Raw genomic sequence first — 22,322 nt, forward strand, 5'->3', positions numbered from 1 at the left:
ATGAACTTGAAGTAAACAATGGAGAAAATGTCGGATGTGCTACACACATGGAAGGAAAGAGTTTCGTTCATTGTCCCGTCACACATACAGATGATTGTAGATATCTAGATAAAATACTGCATTGCACTGCATTGCATTACATTGCATTGTATTGCAATGCATCGCACTGCATTGTCACAACAGACTTCTCCATGTGAAAATTGGGGTGCTCTCCCTGCAGAGCATTTTGCCACAGTGCAACGCCATGACTTTTCTTTCTGTCTGCAAATGTATTATTTTTACTGCCATGAGCATTTTTTCTAAAGAATTTTACCAAGGATACCTTTTTGTTGCAGTAGGTTATTTTATGTGCACTAAATGCATGTGGCACACAGGTGGGTTATTTTACATGCGCAAAGTGCATGTGGCACATGGGACCTCTGCTTATCACCTCATCCAAATGACTAACACCCAAACCCTACTCAAGGTCTAGTGGAGGGAGGGTAGAGTTAAAGGTTAAAAGTTCCTATAGTCTATACAGCCACAGGGGCAGTAAATACATATCGAATACATCTAGGATCCAGCATATGAAGACAGGGTCCAATCCCCTCCTTTCATCATTTTGACTTTCCCTAAACAATTCAGGTACCCTTTCACACCTGGATGGAGTGAAGAAAATCAAGTAAGTGCCTTTCCCAACGACACAACACCAGGCTGAGATGGTGGATCAAACCACTACCACTGGATCAGAAGTATAATTCCTTACCGATTCTGCCAAGTTGAGGGGTCGGGGGGAGCATACAAATTCTGGTCCATATATTGAAATCAGACCTGTGCAGACTCATTTCTAACTCAGGTGCATTACCTCTAGGTCACTGCTTGAATGTTATCATTTAAAAATAAAGGAACAAAAAGGTAGAGGAGAAGGCGGGAGTTGTAAGGCAAGTTGGGGGAAACAGAAAAGATAAAGGATGGAATCAAGATTTGAAATAAATAGAAGTACAATTAAAGAAACCTACATAATGGACTTTGGTGAAGTCATTAACAAGAGAAACAAGTAATAATAAACGCAAAAAGTAAAAACATCACCATTCCCAGTGACAAATCAAGTAGCAGAAGAGAGCAGTGAGAGCCTTACTTAGACAGCCATTGGGTCCCAGGTTCCAGTGACCGTGCATGCATCGATCACACTGCTCGCCTTCCACGCCTGGCTGACACTGACAGCGCCCTGTCCTCAGGTCACACTGTGCTGACACTGCTCCCATGCCACACTCACACTCCCGACAGCCGTCACAGTAGTCAAAACCCCATGTGTTGGGCTGGAGTGAAAACCCATTATCATGAATGTCAAACCCACAGAAGTACGAACAGCAAGGCACAAAAGAGAAACAGGATTATAAACATTTTCCTTTTCCTTAATTTACCCAGTTGTCTAACAGCTCCTATTTCTAACATACTGCCATAACCAAAAGAAGGGTTTCATGGCCTGACCATTGCGTTGGGCTTATGCAAAGGTCAGGCATCTGCATTTGTGTGTGTGTGTGTGTGTGTGTGTGTGTGTGTGTGTTGCAGTGTATATGGATCATTCTGCATGCTCTAACACCTTGAAACTGAAACAAAAAGCACAGGAAGACACAATCATATACATACAAACACACACTTGGTCTTGAACATTCAAACACGCATGCGTGCGCGCACATACACACACACATACACACACAACACACACTCACACCCACACCAATGACTTCCACTGACAAAAAATAAAGGATGAAATCAACACTACTCACAGCACACTTATCACAGTTGCTGCCGATGATGTTGGGTTTGCATTCACAGAAACCATTCATTTTGTCACACTGCTCTGTCCCACACTGGTCACATGTGCAAACTGAAAACAGATGTTATAATACACAATGTCAGCTTCTGTTTCTTGTCACAAATGTTCCTGTTCACATAGAGTAGAGAGGATGTATCAGTGAAGATGCATTGTACCTTTTGGCTGAGAAGACACAACAGAGCTACAGGTAAACAAAAGAGAGTGTGTGTGTGAGAGCAGGTTTTTCCAAGCACTGGTAATATGAGAGAGAGAGAGAGAGACAGACAGACAGACAGACAGAGACACAGACAGAGAGACACAGAGAGAGTTTAGTTCAGTTACTCAAGGAGGCATCACTGCAGTCAGACAAATCCATATATGCTACACCACATCTGCTAAGCAGATGCCTGACCAGCAGCATAACCCAACATGTTTTGTCAGGCCTTGAGGGAAAATAAAATACAATACAAAAAAATAAGATAAGAAAAATGAGTAATTCAAAACTTGATAAATAAATTAATAAGAAAATAAACAAATAACAGTAAGTAAATAAAAAAAATAATAAATTGAAGATGAATAAAACAAAAGAAGAAAATAATGATAGGAATAGGAAAAAAAAAAAGAAAAAAAAAAAGATAAATAAAATTAAATGGACACACAAACACACACATTCCCATGTACAAATCCCACAACACACATACACACACACACACACACACACACAAACACAGAGGTTCAATGGATATGCAAAAAAAATATGCAGTCTCACAGATATGAAAGCACAAACAAATGTACATATACTCAACACTAAACATAAAAGCACATGAGTCCCAACACAAATTCATCCACACAAATAGGGTAGGTATGCCTAATAGCAAACTATCCAGTCAAAGCAACCAACTAAATGTGTGTACTGTAAAGATAACATGTCGTACGACTGTCAAAGTAGTTCGTTTGTTTTTGAAGGCTTTCTCTGACTGGTTGCACCAGGAAATGATCGTCTGCTCATTCTTTTCAACATTTTGTCGACATTTAAAATAGCAGGGGTGCCTGAGGGTAAATGCAAACAGGCAAGTATAACTGCAAACAATGGCTTTCGGTACATGCAGACAATTGAAACAGACGCAGGTCTATTAACTCATTAAACATAACATATTGGAACATCATACTGCACTGTTGTATTGTTGGTTTTGATCACAAATGTACACAAACACACAGACATTTAAACACATACACACCCCCACACCACACACTAATACACCCTTTTGAGAGTGCTCAGTAACTGTGCAGCATCGTTCGCAATTAGACTCGCATCAAAATATCCTATGTTCTAATTGCAAATGACACTATTTTGCAGATTCCCGTCAAAACTGACATTCTGATCAAATCAACTATTTTATACTGTGTCAAAGTTAGTCCTACAACTTGCTTCCCTTGATTCTAGGATTTTGAGAGCATGTTTGTAACCTTGGTCGGCACTGGTCCATGAAGAGAAGAAAGAGCATGGAAATAGCCAGATATAGCTGATCTTTGACTGTTTTTGGAAATGGATATTCATTAAGGTATTAGAAAAAGGTTGAAGCAGACGTTAAATTGTGAAATTCAACCGTCAAGAAAGCTTAAAAAATGGGGCAGTATACAAATCATTCACAATTACATACTGTTCGCAATTACCCATACCTACCCTACACACATACACACACACACACACAGACACATATCTACATTCCTACATTACCTACACACACACACACACACACACACATTCCTACATACCACAGCTCCCGCTACACACTGCCACAAGCACACACACACACACACACACTCTTACAAATACTAACATACTCACCTATACACATACACACACATTCCTATATTCCAAAGCTTCCACCTTACCCACAACACACTTAAACACACCCACCCACATGCCCAACACACACACATACACATGCACACAAATACACGCACGCACACAAACATGCACATGCTCACATATGTACACACACGCACTGCCATTCATTTGCCACAAGAGTGGTGGGAAAATATCTCTGATGCCTTGAATATGGCGTCTAGCTTGTTGCTCAGTCTTATGTATTTGGGAAAGCCTAGTGAGTGTTCAGTTTTGAAGAAATGTGTGCATTGTTGGTGTGGAAATGATGCCAATATTGGTTTGATTAGCAATATTGGTTTGATCAACCTTTCATGCCAGACTCTCTGTATCTTTCTTTCTGTGAGGCGATCAATGGTGTGATGGCCTTGTATCTGGTTTCTGAGATACTTCTTTACTCTTCTTAGGATTAAAGATTTTCCCAGATGTAGGCCACTCATAGTTGTTGTACTACCAGCAAGCCTGTTGACTCATGTCCAGGGCAGTATATCCAATCTTTGAATCTGAAGGTTGCGCATTGTCTCATGCCACTCTGGGCTCCCCATTCCATTTTCTGTTTTTTTGTAGGTGGTTTACTTAGTCAAAATCATGGTATGTTGATTTTCAGGTGCACGAAAAGATTACAGCTACTGGAGAGCATGTATATGTCTGGGAATATGTGTTTGTGAATGCATATACATCAACATTTGTTCATGCAGAAAGATTTACTTTGCAAGTGAGTGCAAGTACATGCATGTGCATATGTATGCACATGTATCCAAGTGAACAGATAAAGGTCAACTTGTTAAAACAGTACAGACATAACTTGGGCTCATGTCTTCACACACATACAAACACTGGAGCTTTATACATTATACATGCTATTTACACAACCACACACACACACACACACACACACACACACACACTGAGTCTTACATCACAACCGTATCCCTATTTTCCCTAAAATCCTCCCAGACAAAAATCTTCCCACCATCTGCTATCTCCCCACACTCATCACCAAAACACTCCAGGTTACATTACCTCTCCTTCTCTTGGCTTGGTCTATTTGGTTGTTTAGGTTCTATTTGATCTGTAACATGTTTTGTTTCTGATTTTGTTTTTCCATCACTTATCAGCTTTCAGCATACCCACCTCATAGAAAAGCTGGTGAGTGCAATTTTTTCCCAGAACATTTTTTTGTTTATGTGTTTAGTTGGGTTGCAGGTTTTTTTTTGTTTTTTGTTGTTGGTTCTTTTGTTTGTTTTATATCTTATTAGGTGGAGTGTTGGAATTTCCTTTCTTTCCTCCAACCTGTACAATCTTTTCTGATGACAGCATCGCCCCAGTACCAGTCCTGACACATGGAGCAGTCATCACCAGCAGTGTTGTTGAGGCACAGTAAACACCGCCCTGTGAAGCGGTCACATGCACCAGCGTCTGTCAAGTCAATGTTGTTGTTGCAGCGACATGCCTGGCAGTAACTGCCCACCTCCCTCGGGTTCCCATAGTAACCCGGGGCACAGCTGGTCAAAGAGAAGAAATGAATAAGTGGGGGGAAAATTGAGTGGGGTTCACTTTCCATGCCCCCTTACCACAATCACATCATTCTGTCACATTTCAGATTTATTTTGTTTTTGTGCATGTGCACATGTTGCATGTGTGTGCGTGAATTTCCTTCTGGAAGAGTTTCAATCATTTTCTTTTATGTGTGTTTATCTTTATGTGTCTTTATTCATCCATTTGTAAATTTATTGTGTATCTATATGCAGGCAAGATATCTCAAGAGCTGTTGATTATTGACACTTGTGTGTTGTAGTACTGTGTGTAATCAAAAATCAGTTTCACAGATGCATAAAAGCATGCACAGACATTTTGCATGAAAACGTAGCAGAGAAAGTAGATGTAACGCAAACTAAATACATGTCCACCAAGAAAAACACCAAAGAGAATGCATCACAACACAAGAGGTAAAGTCTTCATGGCTGTGTGATTCCTGCTATACAACAAAACCAAAAAAGCCAGGGATGGAGGGGGCAGGGGGCAGAAACCAAAGTGCACCAGTACATACATAATGATCCAAATCTTACCTTTTGCTCACCATCAGAAACAAGTCTTTTGAGCGTGTGCTGGAAATGGAGCTATTAAATCTTAAACACATTACACTGAAAGCAATTCACTGTTTTATGGTTAGAATATAAATACATTACATTGACAGCAATTCATTGTTTTATGGTTAGAATATAAATACATCAAATTTTGAAAATGCAATGTTTCTCTCTTCATCATGACTTCTCTGCTTTGTTAAACTGCCAAAGCCACTTTCACACATAATCACTCTGGAAACATCTAAGTTTTTTTCAGTAAAATTATGACAGGCAAATTGGATGAAATTTTATATGCCTATAGTCATATTTCAATATCTAATTTTTAAATGAGTGAGATCTATTAAAAAAAATTATTTCCCAGTACATTCAGATTATGTCCCATAAATTGGTAGAATTTTATGCCTGCTGTCAGATACATAACTTGGTAACCCATATAACTTTCATACTAAGCAGAAGCTGCCATTTGAACTAAAAAAGATGACTACAGCTGAGGCAGTGCACATCCCCATGAAAGCACCAGATGCTGTGGGTACGGAGTGCTGGGCTGAGTCCAGGGAGGAATAGGCCTGGGGTCAGCCATGGTCCCTGGCACCCCAGAGTGCATGGGGGAAGGGACCTGGCATGAGAGGGTGGAACAGAGAGAGAGCAGTGCCTCCACTGAGAGCCTTCAGTGTGAACCAAGGATAGAGGGCAGACACCATATCCCCTTGTGAGGATATGTCAGTACCCACGTGGTGCTTGCCACACTAAAGACACAGCCCTCAACAAAACCACCCTCCACTTGGTTAACTTGTGGTCAGGCCTGACCACACTTCCCCAAAGTCGCCTTCCAGACTGTATTAAGAGGTCAATCTATAATGCCTCGATGCATCTGCAAAGACACATTAGCCCGATCGCAAACTGGAGAACCTGTAGGCCCCAAGTCTCCCGAGAGAGCACTATCCCAACCTCACAGGTCTGGCAATTGCAGGGAGGTGTTTGACACACCACCAATCAGGACAGGTCATTCCCATGCATGGTGCTGAGCCCACAAAGAAAAGAAAAAGAAACAAGAGAGGCAAGGCCTTCAAGACTCACTTGTAATATACTTAAATAGAAAAATCTAATTGTTAAAATGTGTCCTGTATTTGTTATTATAAAGCTTCGGGTTAAAGGAAAAAGAAAAAAGAAAAAAAAAGTCCTAACGGCACATTCGAACCCTGCGTATTCGGGTGAGAAGAAACTGTCTTACCCATTACACTATCATGGCTCCTTAACTGACGTGCAAAATTATAACATTTAAACATGCTTTTTTAAAGGGCGATAAATCAACTGCGGTATTTGCAGTGAGAACACTGTTTAAATCATATTATTCTGGTGTATCTTGGGCATTCAAAAAATCTTTAAGGGCAATTAAAAATTCTTTTTAAGTCTGCAGTAAAGGAGACATGGCTATCGCCGCAATCACACTGCAACATTTAGCCATTTTCTCTGGATCTAGATAGATGTACAAGTTTAGTTGCACCTGGCTGACACAGTTGATTCAATTTCTCTTTTATGTTCATTCTAGTTTTATAGTTTTAAAGTTGACATGAAAATTGAGTATTTTGTTAAACTAATAACATGTAGAGCCAAGTACAACTACTTCTAAATGCAGTATGAAGTGAAAAGGACTTCATTTTGAGAAAAGACTGGAAATTTTTACGTTTCATCAATTCAAGGGTACTAACTCTCATGGTTTATTATTTTTAACTGTGAATTCCGACTGATTCTGTGGATATTTTTATGGCAGTTTGGGGCATAATCCAGTAAGTGATGAGGTGTTCACAAATCTTTCTCTGAATAAATATTTAACGGTCTCCTTCTCCAACTTTCCATCGCATGTATCGTGTATTGTCGATTGAATATAGGATTGAACGGGCAGGTCAACAACTTGAAACAAAATGGCGTCGTTTGCGTTTGCGAAGAATATGAGCATGCGCTTTGAATATGTATAAATATGTGTACGCAATAGATTTTTGCCCATGACCTTCAGGGCTCAGCCAACAGATCTATAAAGTCCACTCATCGTATTGATTTTAGTATTTTCTGAAAAAGACCACTTGGGCGAATGAACATAGTGAAAGCCCTGTACACTGAGAGTAAAACACACAAGCTTTTTATGTATTGAGTATAATTTCAAAATGTAATGTTTAAGATGAGAAAGATCAGTTTAAAGCAAATTAAGCCCCCTAGCATTAATTATAGATTAATTTCCCTTTTTTACTATCTGCACCAAAGACATGCAAAATAAATAAAACTTCCACGCTTAGCAAAAAAAGTTCCTGTTTGAACAAAAAATGATAAAAATGAGTACTCTTGTTGTTAATGACTGCTCTTGTTGTTGTGTCAGAATATCTGATCAAAGTGCCAAGTTCAGAGAATAAAAAAAAAATATAAATATAACAGTAAATTCAGTTTGCAAAAATCTGGCTTCTTTTTATATTTTTTTGTGCCCATCCTAGAGGTGCAAAATTGTTTTAAACAAGATGACTGGAAAGAACTGAATTTTTCCTATTTTTATGCCAAATTTGGTGTCATCTGACAAAGTATTTGCAGAGAAAATGGCAATGTTAAAGTTTACCACGGACACACAGACACACAGAGACACAGAGACACAGAGACAACTGAACACCGGGTTAAAACATAGACTCACTTTGTTTACACAAGTGAGTCAAAAAAGAAAAAGGAGCAAGAATAAATAGGAAATGATACAAAAACATTTAATTGGGCATCAAGAACTGATGCAAACGATGTAAATGATATGACACATAAACAACAGATGTGCAAGAAAATAACATTTCAAATGAATGAGTGTGTGCAAAGTTGTGTGAATATGAAATAAAAATATAACAGTAATCTGACTTTGGAAACATTTCTGGCTTCATTATACTTTTTTTTAGCCCTCCCCAGAAGTGCACTACCATTATAATCAAAATGTGTGGGATTCCACACACCCCCATCCCTCCCTCCATTTCTAAGCCAAATTTGGTGTCAACAAAGTATTCAAAGAGAAAATTACTTTCTTAATGTTTACCATACACAGACACACACACACACTACACACATGGTCAAACAGACAACTAAAACATTCAGTTATACACAGACTCATGTCATGTGTGAACACACATGTGAGCAAAAAATGTTGTGCAAAACACACACTGCACACACATGACACACACACATTTTATTTTTCACACATGACTTTTCTGAACACAAGTGAACTTTTCACTACAAGACTGTAGTGGGGTGGGCAGTGACTGTTCATGCCATCAGTATACTTCTACCTGCTGTACCCACCTTTCGCAGGTTGGCCCATAGTAGCCAGGGAAGCAGGTGCAGTAGGTCCGTACACCATCTTCTGCCAGACGGCATTCTGTGGCAAAACTGGAAGCAATCCACATTTTCCATACACCTCTTGGCTTGTGAAAAGAAACGGTAAAGACATTTATGTAGTGGTGTACCCCTACTACTTACACACTGCTGTATACAGACACACATAACATTCTTTTGGTTCAGTTTCCAGATTTGCTCCAGTGTTATTAAGGTCACCACTTTACAGAGGGCATCAGCCATGAACAAAGGTATTAACTATACAGAATAATGTCATCCATTACAACACAACTAAGTTCCACATGTGATGACACAAGAAAATTGAGAACAGACCTGTGAGAAAAGGTGGCAGGCCCAAAAAGCAAAAAGTAGAATTAGATCATCAGTGTTTCTGCCACCCATTTCAACTACAGTGATACAAAATTGGTGTGAGCCTTCTGTGGTTGATACACAGACAGACATACTGGCAGAGAAACAAGGTGAGCCTTTAGCTATTGACATGCACACAAAACCCAAACCTGAAAATAAAATTACACACGCACAGACAGATCCAGACATGTCACAAGCTTCTTTGGAAGAACCAAAATTTGTTGACGCAGCATTATCTCTGTTCAAACAGCTGTTATGTGGAACCCCTACCCCCAAGAAAAACAAACTTAGATCTGTGTCTGACATAATGCTTCTGCTTATGCAAGAGAAGATTAAGTATCACACATACCTCACAAAAATGTGTTGGTGGATGAGTCAAATGACAAAATGACACAGCAGTGCAATAAAAAGGGCCAGTCTCTCGTTATGAAAAAAAAAAAGCCCTTCCTAGATCTTCGATGCAGACAACATCACCATTTCGCAGAAAGAGGTCAAAACGTGTGCATGGTATCAGATATGTTTATGCAAATTATCAGTATCAGACAGGTTTCAGGCATTTGGCAGATGACTCACTTAAACAGCAAAGTATTGAAATAAAGACATCAACAAAACAGATCATTCACTTAAATGACTGAAATGTGTTGCAAGGGAATAAGTGTTGGTGTACATACTTACTTTACTTGACATCAAAAGGACTTCACTCGCAGTGATTCCTTTGCTTCCAACAGGATTCTAACAGAGGCAGGAATATCAATCCAAGAGTATATGATCAAAGCATTTAGAAATGAGTCTGACTGATCCCATTTGAAAAGCTTAGAGCTCATTCTTCTGTGGCTGGTTGTGGTTTGTCCAAATCCACAAATTCTTTCAACAGTTTAGAAATTTCCTTTTTCTGTCTAAGCTTGAAGACTCTCTGCTTTTTACAGGTTTCTTTCTGCTGACAACCAGAAATGTTCCATTCACAGACAGTGTTTTAGATACCTTCAGACAAATTGAATCATTATCTTCACACACACACACACACACACACACAGTGCTAAAGTCACCTCAGGAGGTATGGGAGAAAGAACTATGCACTTCAAACATGCCTGCACAGAATGGAATGACAAAAAGTTTTCATAATTTTCCAGTGAAAGGAGTAGCTAAAATTTAACAGGACACAGTTTACTATCACAGTAAACTGCTTGCTCAGACCACAGTGAACAAGCAACAAAGCACATCACTGACTTGTTGGAGGGCAGCGGCAAGGGGCATGAACAGATCTGACAGTTGCCAGTGGTGGGGTCGCCATAGTAACCAGGCAGGCACTGTTCACAGTTAGGACCAGTTGTGTTCCCTTGGCAGTTCTGAAATTAAGAATTAATAGTGAATGCTTAATATTACTTTTGTCTTAAGCTTTTACGCCTAATCTTGAAAACAAGCCTTGGTGTTTACAAATAGAATAAACAAACAAACCGCAAATATCAAAAAAGAAAAAAATATTGAACACAAGAAACAAACCACTATTAAATCATCCATCCCTCCCCCCCCCCCCCCCCCCCCCCCCCCCCACAAGCACTCACATACGCACACACACAGAAGTCATAGTACACAATCATAAAAAATACACACTAAAAAATACAACCTACAAATTCTGAAACTCTCAAACTCACACCCTGCTGCTTCAGATGTGACCGACTTCTGTCAACACCAAGGCAACAGCTGACATCCATCAGGTTTTGCTGCTTCTGAAGGATGTGTATATATATAATCACTGTGTTAAATCAACTTCTAACTCTTAGAATCTGATAGCCTGTTCATTTTCCTTTCAGAGCAGTATGGGTTATGTATACTTTATTGCAGGAGTTTATGTGCAAGGATTTTTTTTTTTTATTAACGATTACCCTCCACAACCCAAAACCGCCTGGCAAACAGGAATCACTTGTCAAGATAATGCTTGGCACTGAAGACCTAAAAAAAAAAAAAAAAAAAAAAAGAAGGAAGTACTCCTTCTTGTGATGGTTTATACATGCCTGCCTTCACCTTCAAATCAGCTGTTAATCAAAAAGATTAGAAGCTATACTTTTCACAACTGATTATTAGAAGATCAGACACTAATTTTTTTGTGAAAAGCCTCATTTCAAGTATAAAAATGTCCTTTTTGAAAACATTCTGTTTCACAACATTCAATCAGCCACATTTCTTCTGTAATGTGGAAAGGAGAGGAAGAACTGTATCTGTGATCATCAACTGGATCATTTATCATTCTCTTGAGTAACAATTAACAGACTGCATCACAGATTGCAGCAAAATATTTGCCATTTCACTTACAAAGCATTCTCCAGTGACAACATCACAGTCATCAGAGTGTCCGTTACAGTTACACTTGACACAGATGCCCAGGTAGGGACTGGAGCGAGAACGGTAGTGGCCTGGGGCACATTCCTGTACACAGACATCACGGTCAGAGAAACTGAGGGACAATCAAAAGACAGACAGGATTCATTAGTTAATGTGTGAGGAGGAGGAATTTTTGTTTAATGTCCTGTCACACATATCGGTGATTCAAGACATTTTGTTAAAATATTTATGAAATACATTTGAGTATTATCGGTTAGAAGGGGTGGGAGATGTGAATGAATGGAGGGTTGGGGGAAACTGGGCAAATGAGGGTGAAATGCGGGTGAAATTTGAAAAAAAAAAAATCTAAATACAATTACAGGAAATTACTTAAAGGACTTCGTAAAAGAGAAGTCGTTAAACTGACAAGCAAAACAACTGACAATGAATGCAAAAAGTCAAAAACATCAACGTTCTCAGTCAGTTGTGAAGACACACTTTTGTGTACATAAGGCTTCATCAAGCTACAGTGAAAAATTATATGCTTAATCGTCAGGTTACTAAAGCATATGCACTTGACATTAGAACAATACTTGATCCACAATGACTCAGAACTGGTCTGCGAATCAGACCAAAGCCTGAGAGAGTCAACTGATGAGGTTTTAGACTTGAATTCAAGCACCTATAAAAGTCTCTTTCTAGTATATTGCTTATTTCCTTGTATGACAATGGGCAATATACTTTTATACTATCTATGTGATTCTTTGCTCCCCTTTTTTTGCTGCCCTGTCTGCTTGGTCGTTATAAAGGAATCCAGTGTGGGATGTATCCAACAAAAATAAACATATGTACCCTTCACAAATAGGGAGTGCAATAAATACCTAATTTCAAACAATAAATCTTCTCTTTGATTATTCTCAAAAAGGAGCAAGATTTTTAAAACAGATTGAGAATCAACACAAAATAGGATATTACTATGATTGGCATATCAACAACATGATTTAAAGCCATAAGGATGGCCACCAATTCAGCTGTAAAAATTGAATGTCCCTTAACTAAATATGATTTTTCTGTTTTTAGGTCAGGAATGACAAAAGCAGATCCTGCACTGCTATCATCCAGGACTGAGCCATCAGTGTAAACTTTTAAATGATAATCAAAATTTTCTTCCAATTCAATTCTGACAGATGCTGCTATTATATGTGGAGATTCTCCTTTTGTTGTGTCAGAAGCACATATGTTGATGTTTGCTTTTGTTAACTCCCAGGGAGGGACAGGTGGCACCAGAACACGAGGTGCCATATCATGTAAATCAATGTCTGAAGAATTTAAAGTATCTGACACATATGTGTGAATGGTTTGTAGATTTGAATTATTTTGTGCATTTTTTGGAAAATCAATATCAGACCTAATATTTAATTCCTCAAAATCATCCACTGCTGTACATCTCTCAATGTATTTAGCAGAATTTAATTTTCTGACTTCATCTAGTGGTAGAATACCTACAAGCTTATAGGCTTCTGAGGTCTTAGTATGCACAGGTACCCCTAAAGCCAGTTAATGTGTGAAAAACACAGTATTTAGCATGTACAAAAGCTGAGCCTTGGCCAAAGGAAATGATTCAGCGCTTATAGCTTTTAGAGGTGTTTGATTGGCTAAGAGCCGGTCTGGCAAAGAGGGGCGTCTTTTCACTGTTAGCCGCGCGAAATTTGGCCAAGCAGAGCAAACCGATAGGCCTAGTTTGCATCAGTTTGACATGGTACAGTATATGACACCAAAACAGTATTTAGCATGTACAAAAGCTGAGCAAATTTTAAGTGCAAGTGCATTTCTGAGGATGTGAACATATTTGTGTTTTTCTGGGGTTGGTTCTAAACCTGTCCAAAGGGGATGCAGCGTTTCATGAAGCAGGATTGTTTGCATACTTCAACAGCAAGATACCATCTTCAAAGATCTTTTTCAAACCAACTTACATCCTGGCATGTATTAAAAATCAGAAGCTGCACTCCCTTCAATTCCCTGTACATATTCACACTAATGATAACCAGACGGATCTAGGAATGTGAACACTGCTCTACATAACATCACCTATCTTTGGACCAAACCTGAGAACTACTTGATCTGAAGGGTATTTGCCAGTTATCATAGATTTTCAATGACACACATATGATGGCTCAGATGTAAACAAAACACATGTAAGATGAAAGCCACACCCTCACCTGGCAGGATGTGCCCTGGTAGCTGGGCGGACACTGACACTGCTCCACAGTTAATGCTGGTTTGCCAGGTCCAGACTCCACGCCATGTTCCATGCTCACATCTGACAGCCTGCAATGAAAAGAACTTCTGAAAGAACTGAAGGACATATTTTGATTTCTCAAAAAATCATAGGAGAGGAGTTCCAGTGTACCATTTTTCTTGCTACAGTGGGTCAAGAAGCAATGGACAATTTTGAGGGGTTTCATTTTAATGACAAAGCTGAAAAGAAAGACTTGGGGATTGTCATGCAGGCTTTTGAAGACTTTTGCGTTGAAAAGATAAAAAAAAAAAAAACAACTTTGGCAAGACGTTTAGGTAGAGCATATTAAACGTACAGACAACAGTCACAGTCTGTCAGTACAGGATTAGAAACATCAGGGATACAAGTCAATAAAATACAGGAAACAGAATATAAAAATCAGAAGAAAACTCAAGACATGGGAGGTGGCAAAAACAAAAAGTGTTGACGGTGTGGAAAACAGTGCATACATGAAATAAAAGATTGTCCTGCCAAGGATGCAGAATGTCATAGCTGTTCAAAAAAGGTCATTTTGCAGTGATGTTCGTTCGTTTATTTATTTATAGTCTGCTCATCTAAGATGATATTAGACTGAAAATAAATGATATTATTATCATTATTATTTGGATTATTATCATTCCTATCATAATGATGATTGTTAGTATTTATTAGAAATTGACATTTCTGTATATTTGAATGAAAAGGGGGGCGGTTGAGGTGGAGGGGAGGAGCAAGGGGGAGGGGACTAAGAAAGGAAGAGAGAGAGAGAGAAAGACAGACAGACAGACAGAGAGAGAACAGAATGTGGAAAAGATAGAGTACAAAATCTAAAATGGAGAGGGTGAGTGTTAGTGATTGGAGAAAGAAAAAATATAATATTGGAAGGGTGTGTGTGAGAGGTGGGACAGGGTAACAACAACAAATTTCTGGACTATTTAACACATAACTAGCTAACTTTAATAAAGAACAGTTTGAAATATATAATTTTTTCCAAAAAATGTTAACATTTGAAACTGGTAACATGTGTTCCGTAATTTCTGGAGGCAAAAAAGATTTCATTATTAAACAGCAGGTTAAAACGTGCTCTACCATCAAACGTCCCTTGCAAATGCATTTAATATTTTCACAATATTTTGTGTACGGGGCATTTAGTAATGACCTAAATGCCACGCTCTTAACAGCCCTGCCAGTTCTTTTAGCGTTTAATAAGGCAGAAGTGTTAACTTCTAAAGACAGAAAGGAATTTTGCATATTTCTTTCAACAATATTACACATTTTAGATGATGATAAATGATGAGGAAGTTCAATTGCATTTAAAGCGTTTTTAGCTCCAGGCCTTGCAAGATGATCTGCACGTTCATTAGAGAAAAGCCCACAGTGTGAGGGAATCCAGCACATTTCAGTATTAGTTCCTCTCAATTGAATACACACGGGTGTTCAGTGCTGGCACTTTAGTTGGCCCTGCGAAAGTTCGTGAACCCAGGCAGTAGGGCATGGATATAAACGCGGCTGACAAACCGGCCGCGCTGTGCCCTTCTCGCTGTACTCGCTGTACGCTTGTTCGGCGGTTCATCTCCTCGGATGGATCGGAAATAACAACTAAAGAAGTGGTTTTCCAAAAAGAACACAAAATAAGCTTTCCATTGACTCCAAACACAAAATGTTTTCTTACATAGCGGTTGTTGCGGCAACGGCTGAAACATAAATGAAGAAAGAGAAGAGAAGGATAAGCAGAAACATGATCGCAAAAATCGTTAATCCCTCTCAAAGAAAACAGGCGTTTATCACAATAACATCGTAAATACACACAGGACATTTAGCATGCCTGCATGCAGATTAGCTTCTTTTGAGTTGTGCGATTTTTCTTGGCAGCAAAACAAATGTTTAAATGAACACACTGTAGCATGGCGAGAGTGAGCAGCAGGGGGATGGAGAGCGGGGTGAGTGTTTGTCGGCTTATGGCACTGCCGTGCCCTTCATTCCACGAGAAAGATGAAGATTTTTAAGGTAAAAAAAAAAAAAAAAAATGAAAGGATGATGTTGATAAAATAATGAAATTGTGTAAATCAAATCAAACTGCACTCCAATAATACAACCAGGAATAGCAATAATTCAACTTTCTGTAATCGCTGCAGGAAATGTGTGGATGCTGTGAAAGGTGGGAAAAGTGGGGCGGGGGCTGCGGGGCCGAGTGAAACAAAGAAGGCAGTGTCCTGGTTTGGCGCGCGGGGCCAGAAATACCGCGGCGAATGCGCCGGTCAGTGCAGAGTGCGGTGGGAAAGTCTGGCATTAAAAAATTTTGGAACCCATTACGCTAGATGCTGCTCGGCCAACTAAAGAGCCGGATTTTGTGCTCGGCTGAGCAGCCGTGTACAGTGAATCAAAAATCTTATTTAAAAAATGATGTTATAATTAATGTTTGTACAACCTGATTTGACAGACTGCAGAACTGATTTTGAATCGACACAAAATAAAACATTAATCAAGTTTAGGGGCAGATCAATTAGATATGTTAATGCCATAAGGATGGCAATTAATTCAGCTGTAAAAATTGAGAAGCCCTTTCCAATATGATATGACTTTTCAATTTTCAAAGCAGGAATTGCATATCCAGAACCAGCAAACTGATTTTCTAGAACAGAACCATCTGTATATATTTTTAAGTGGTGGGGGTATGTTTCAGACAAGTGTGATTTGACTCGAGAAGCTAGTATATTGGGATTTTCATCTTTCTTAATGTCACAATATTGAATGTCAAAAGCTGCTCCCATTAATTCCCATAATGGAACTGGTGAAGTGCTCATAATCAAAGCAACATTTTGTGGATCAACATTTAATTGATTAATAGTATCCGACACATATGTAGAAATAGTTTCTAGATTTCTGTTCCGTTTCACTTGTTTCGAAAAAAGTTTGTCAGACCATATATTAATCTCAGTTTTGACAAAATTTTCTGTAGCATTTGCTCTAATTACATATTTTGCTGATGCTAGCTTTCTTAATTCATGAAGAGGTAGTATTACTACTAATACAATCAAACTTGGCAGTACATCCATCCCTCTGTCTAGTTCAGTCAGGAACCTCGGCGTTGTCCTTGACAACACACTGTCCATGCAAACATTTATCAATCAGACATGTCAATCCTGCTACTGTCAACTGCGGCGCATCAGTTCCATCCGGAAATATCTGTCCATTGACGCAACATCTAGACTTGTCGTTTCTCTCATTCTCTCTCGCCTTGACTACTGTAACTCTCTATTGTCTGGTTTGCCTGCTTCATCCATTCAGTCCCTTCAGCGCATACAAAATTCTGCTGCCCGACTCGTCCTCAGAAAAAAAAGATCTGAGCACACCACTCCTCTTTTGCAACATCTCCACTGGCTCCCTGTCTCACACCGAATAAAGTACAAGATCAGCACTCTATGCTACAAATGTATTCACAAATCAGCCCCTTCCTATCTCTGTGGCTGCCTTCACCTCTACACTCCATCTCGCTCACTACGATCAGCTTCGGATCCACTCCACTTACGCATACCCAGATTCAAACTCTCGACTGTTGGCCGCCGTTTTTTCTCTGTCTCTGGACCTTGCAATTGGAATGAACTTCCTCTTTCGCTTCGTCAAGTCTCCACACTCAGCTCTTTCAAGTCTGGCCTTAAAACCCACCTCTTCCCAAAATAGCCTCCCTTCCCTGCCTCTTCCTTGTCTTTCATTTTTCTCCAGTTTTAGAGTTATGCGTGCGTGAGAATGACTGGTGCGAAAGCGCTTAGATTTGTTTATGCACAAGATTCAGCGCTATATAAGTACCATTATTATTATTATTATTATTATTCCTGCAGCTCTATACGACTGTAATATGTTCGTATGAAACGGAACACCTCGGCCCAACTTTATGGCTTTGCTATCTAGGCTTTGCATTTTTTTTAGGAAAGCATTTGGAGCAGAGAAAAATACCTCCTGTCCATATGTCAATCTAGATCTTACCAGTGCAGTAGTGAGATGAATAAGTGTTTTTGAATCTTGACCCCAAGGCTGTTAACTAACGATTTTAAGAAAATATAAGCTTTTCATTGCTTTTGATCTCATGTTTTCTAGATGTTTCTTCCAATTTAGCTTTGGAGTAAAATAAACACCAAGGAATTTGACCTCAGATTTGTAGAAGAGTTCTCCTCCATCAAGATGAAAAATTGGTAATTTGGGGGGGGGCAGCACCATTATTAAAAATTATCATGTGTGTCTTTTCAGTTGAAAACTGAGACGGGCGCAATAGCCGAGTGGTTAAAATGTTGGACTTTCAATCTGAAGGTCCCGGGTTCGAATCATGGTGAGTAAAGGGTGAAGATTTTTACGATCTTCCAGGTCAACATATGTGGAGACCTGCTAGCGCCTGCACCCCCTTCGTGTGTATACGCAAGCAGAAGATCAAATACGCACGTTAAAGACCCTGTAATCCACGTTAGCGTTCGGTTGGTTATGGAAACAAGAACATACCCAGCATACACACTCCCGAAAGCGGAGTACGGCTGCCTACATGGCGGGGTAGAAACGGTCATACACGTAAAAGCCCACTCGTGAACATACGAGTGAACATGGGAGTTGCAGCCCAAGAACGCAGAAGAAGAAGAAGTTGAAAACTGTAATCCATTATCTTTCATAAAAATGTTTAATTTATCAAGTTCTGATTGATATAAATTGTTAATGTGATTGATAACGCAGATCCGTTTTCTTTCGCAAAGTTACATTCATCCAAACTGCTATATCATCAGTGTATTGGGCAGGATTTATAGGTTTAGACAAATATTTTGGCAAATCATATAACATTATGTTAAACAGAAGTGGGGAAATTATAGAACCTTGCGGAATACCCTATGTTAATTGATCTTGAACACGACAATGATTGCCCAACTTCAGTGATGATGCTTCTTTCTGTTAAAAGAGATTTTTATACATTGCCACTTAACCCAATGTTCTGTACCATAAACAGTAGTCTGGCATGCCAAATGCGGTCATAAGCTTTTTGTACATAAAAAAACATGGCCAAAACACTCTTTTCTCTTTGAAAACTGTTGTTTTATGTTTGTTGTTAGTTTTACTAGGTGATCTAAAGTAGATCTGCCCTTTCTGAATCTGGCCTGTGCAATCGGAATAATTCTATTTTTATCACAATAATATGTCAGCCTCATCAATATAATTTTCTCCAAGATTTTTCGATGTGTGATGTTAGGGATATGGGTCTATAACTTGATGTGTCTGATCGTGGTTTAGCTGATTTAAGTATGGGAGTAATGATAGCTTTTTTCCATATACAAGGTGTTTTACCCCTTTCCCAACATTTTGCATAAAGTGTATGAAGAAGCTTGCACCATTCTTTAGGAAGAGGACTGATCATGGTGTACGAAATACCATCATAACCTACAGCTACTTTTTTAAAAAATTTCAAATGACGCAATTGCGTCTTCAACTTCTTTAGAAGTGAGTGAATCATTTATAAATATGTCATTATTAGGAGCTGGTTCCTTATATTGTTCATTTAATTCACTATTAATTCTGACAGCCAGCTGTTCGGGTGTTAATCCATCATCATTGCATGCTTTGGCAAACATATCTGCAAAAGTTTCTGCTTTTTCTAAAGAGGTAGGGAAACATTTCCCATTAACTTTTATAGGATATTCTTGAAAAGATATCCCATATCCTTGATTTTCTTCCATACCTTCTTTGTATCTATGTAATCTGAAACTTCTTGAATACAATAATTAGACCAATGCTGTCTTTTGACTTGAGCAGCAACTCTGTTGCAATGATTTTTGGCTTTCCTCATTTCTTCATGGGATTGCTCCACCCTGTCTTTTAGTCTTTGCTTGTCAATCTGCATGTTCTTATCATTTTTTAATTCCTTACTATCCTTTAACCATTGTTTAAAAGTCTTCTTTTTAAGTTAAACAGCCTGTGCACACGCTTGATTCCACCAAATATTACCACTATGCTTTCCTTTTCTGACGAGTGTTCTTTTTGGAATTGGTAATTCAGCTGCTTCAATGATTGTTTTAGTAAATTTTTCATAAAATATACCAACATCTAAATCCTCAATTTTATCTAAGTTTTGGCTTGAAAGAAAGGATTGATATTTTCCCCAATCAGCCTGTTCGTAACAGAACTTTGGAATTGCATCATTACTTACATCGTTAGATTTAGATTTTTTATGAAGTTTAAGAATAATTGGTAAATGATCACTGCCTAGTGCATCATCTTCTACAACCCAGGTACTAACTGTTGCTAAGTCTGACGTAACAAGTGTCAAATCAATTGATGTAGCCTTGTGGCTTGATTCATCAGGAATTCTTGTTATACTGCCATCATTTAAAAGATACTAGATTTTCAATGAGACAAGAATTAGTGATCGACTGACAATTTTTTTCCCAAAAGGGAGCATGGGCATTAAAGTCTCCACCGACAACCCATTGTTCATTTTCTTTTACTAAATTCAGAAGCCAATTTGAGTCTGAATCAGAAGGACCATTTTAAAAATAAACAGAAAGGAAATTTATGACTAAATCATTTATCTTAATCTTGGCACCTGAAGCTGAAACATCAGTAATATCTTCGGGGACAGGTGAGACAATAAACTCATAATTAAGACCACACTGCAGTGATGTGCAAGACCAAGAAGGCAGTCAGACACATTGGAAATGAACAGGAAAATGAGTTTGTTTTATGTTCAGTAGTGACTGAAGAGAAAGCTACAAACTGCATTGGAACTATTGATGACAAAGGAGATATGTGGCATGCAAAAATCATGACCATAGGAAAACCTGTCACTAACATAGTGGATACTGGTGTAGAGCTGTGCCAGACAGATTTTTCAAGAAGAATTCGCCACTGTTCAAGAAGACAGACAAAAAACTGTTTGGTCGTGGGCAGAATCAACTGTTAAGGGAGTAGTCCATGCAACACTCTCAACAGAAAATATTTCTGCGAACAGGATTTGTATGTTGTCACTGGTTTAAAGAGCCCCTTTTAGGAAGTCCTGCTATTGAAGCTCTACATTGTTGGAGAGGGTGAACGAAATACTCAAGCAAGGTAATGTTCAAAAAGAATTTACAGAACTTTTCACAGGTCTAGAAAAATTTGAAAATTGATATAAAGTCAGTTTGGACAAGAATGCAAAACTGTTCTCAACTGCTGTTCCTCATCATCTTCCACTACCAATGAGAAAGAAAGCATAAGATGACTGAAGCAGATGGAACAAGACACCATTAGGCCAAGAGAATGGTGCACTCCCAATGATGTTGTTCCAAAGCCAAATGGAAAAATCAGACTGTGTGGATTGCATGAAACTATATGAAAGTATACAAAGAGAAAACTTTCCTCTTCCCACCACTGATCAGATCCCAGAACAACTCTCTGGAGCGATTGCATTCAGTAAACTAGACTGTAACAGTGGACTTTTCCAGGTGCCATTCGATGAAAGAGTCTCAAAAATTGACAACCTTCATTACTTTGGGCCAAGTTTGGAAGGTTCTTAAACATCATCTTAGGGATACCAGGAGTCATCTATGACATAGATGATGTATTGATCAGTGGAAAAGACAGAAAAAACATGATGGATGACTAAACAAAAAGAATGAAAGATACTGGACATCTCCATACATACATTTTACCATCACTCACATACACAAACATAGGCACACAAATGTTCATGCACACAGAAACACATGGACGCACACATGCATAAAGACACACACATATGCACACATACACACACATGTACACATGCACAAAACAGACAAATGCGCACACAAACACACACGCACGTATATTCAAAACCCATCATTAAAGTATGTCAAATGGTCCAGTTGGCTGTTTATTGTAGGTCCCCACATCATCATTTTTTCAAACAATACTTTATTGAAGTATTGCATACAATATTTGATTACTGGTTATTTTTCTGTCCTGATCCCGGGTTGGGGCCATGTGCCCAGTATCCCTCCCATGGAGATACTGGGGTGAACAAAGGAGAGCTGCCCCCCTGAAACCAAGCCTTTCCCCACCACTAGGGAGGTAGGGGAGGGGGCTTGGCATGAGAGGAAGGGAAGTAGCCACACCTTCACTGAGAGCCTTCTCAGTCCACTGGTTGAGATAGAAGGCAGACAACATATCCCCCTGTGAGGAAGTGTCCAGCCCCAAGTACACACTACTCACAGTGTAGTAGCTACCCCCAAGAATCCCTCCTCC

At 39.0% G+C, this 22,322-nt stretch overlaps 1 protein-coding gene across 1 annotated transcript in view; it reads right to left on the reverse strand.

Annotated features, from left to right (window-relative positions):
- The window catches only part of LOC143279982 (laminin subunit alpha-like), a 305,618-nt gene that overhangs the window by 156,219 nt on the left and 127,077 nt on the right, over positions 1-22,322 (reverse strand). Inside the window, exons 36-42 of the mRNA XM_076584380.1 lie at positions 14,032-14,140; positions 11,804-11,917; positions 10,721-10,839; positions 9,092-9,178; positions 4,980-5,191; positions 1,770-1,870; positions 1,118-1,298 (exon numbers count right to left, since the gene is read on the reverse strand). Of these exons, the coding sequence (XP_076440495.1) occupies positions 1,118-1,298; positions 1,770-1,870; positions 4,980-5,191; positions 9,092-9,178; positions 10,721-10,839; positions 11,804-11,917; positions 14,032-14,140 (923 nt within the window). The remainder of the gene's footprint in view (positions 1-1,117; positions 1,299-1,769; positions 1,871-4,979; positions 5,192-9,091; positions 9,179-10,720; positions 10,840-11,803; positions 11,918-14,031; positions 14,141-22,322) is intronic.

The sequence above is a fragment of the Babylonia areolata genome, chromosome 3, assembly GCF_041734735.1.
Source record: "Babylonia areolata isolate BAREFJ2019XMU chromosome 3, ASM4173473v1, whole genome shotgun sequence".
NCBI lineage: Eukaryota > Metazoa > Mollusca > Gastropoda > Neogastropoda > Buccinidae > Babylonia > Babylonia areolata.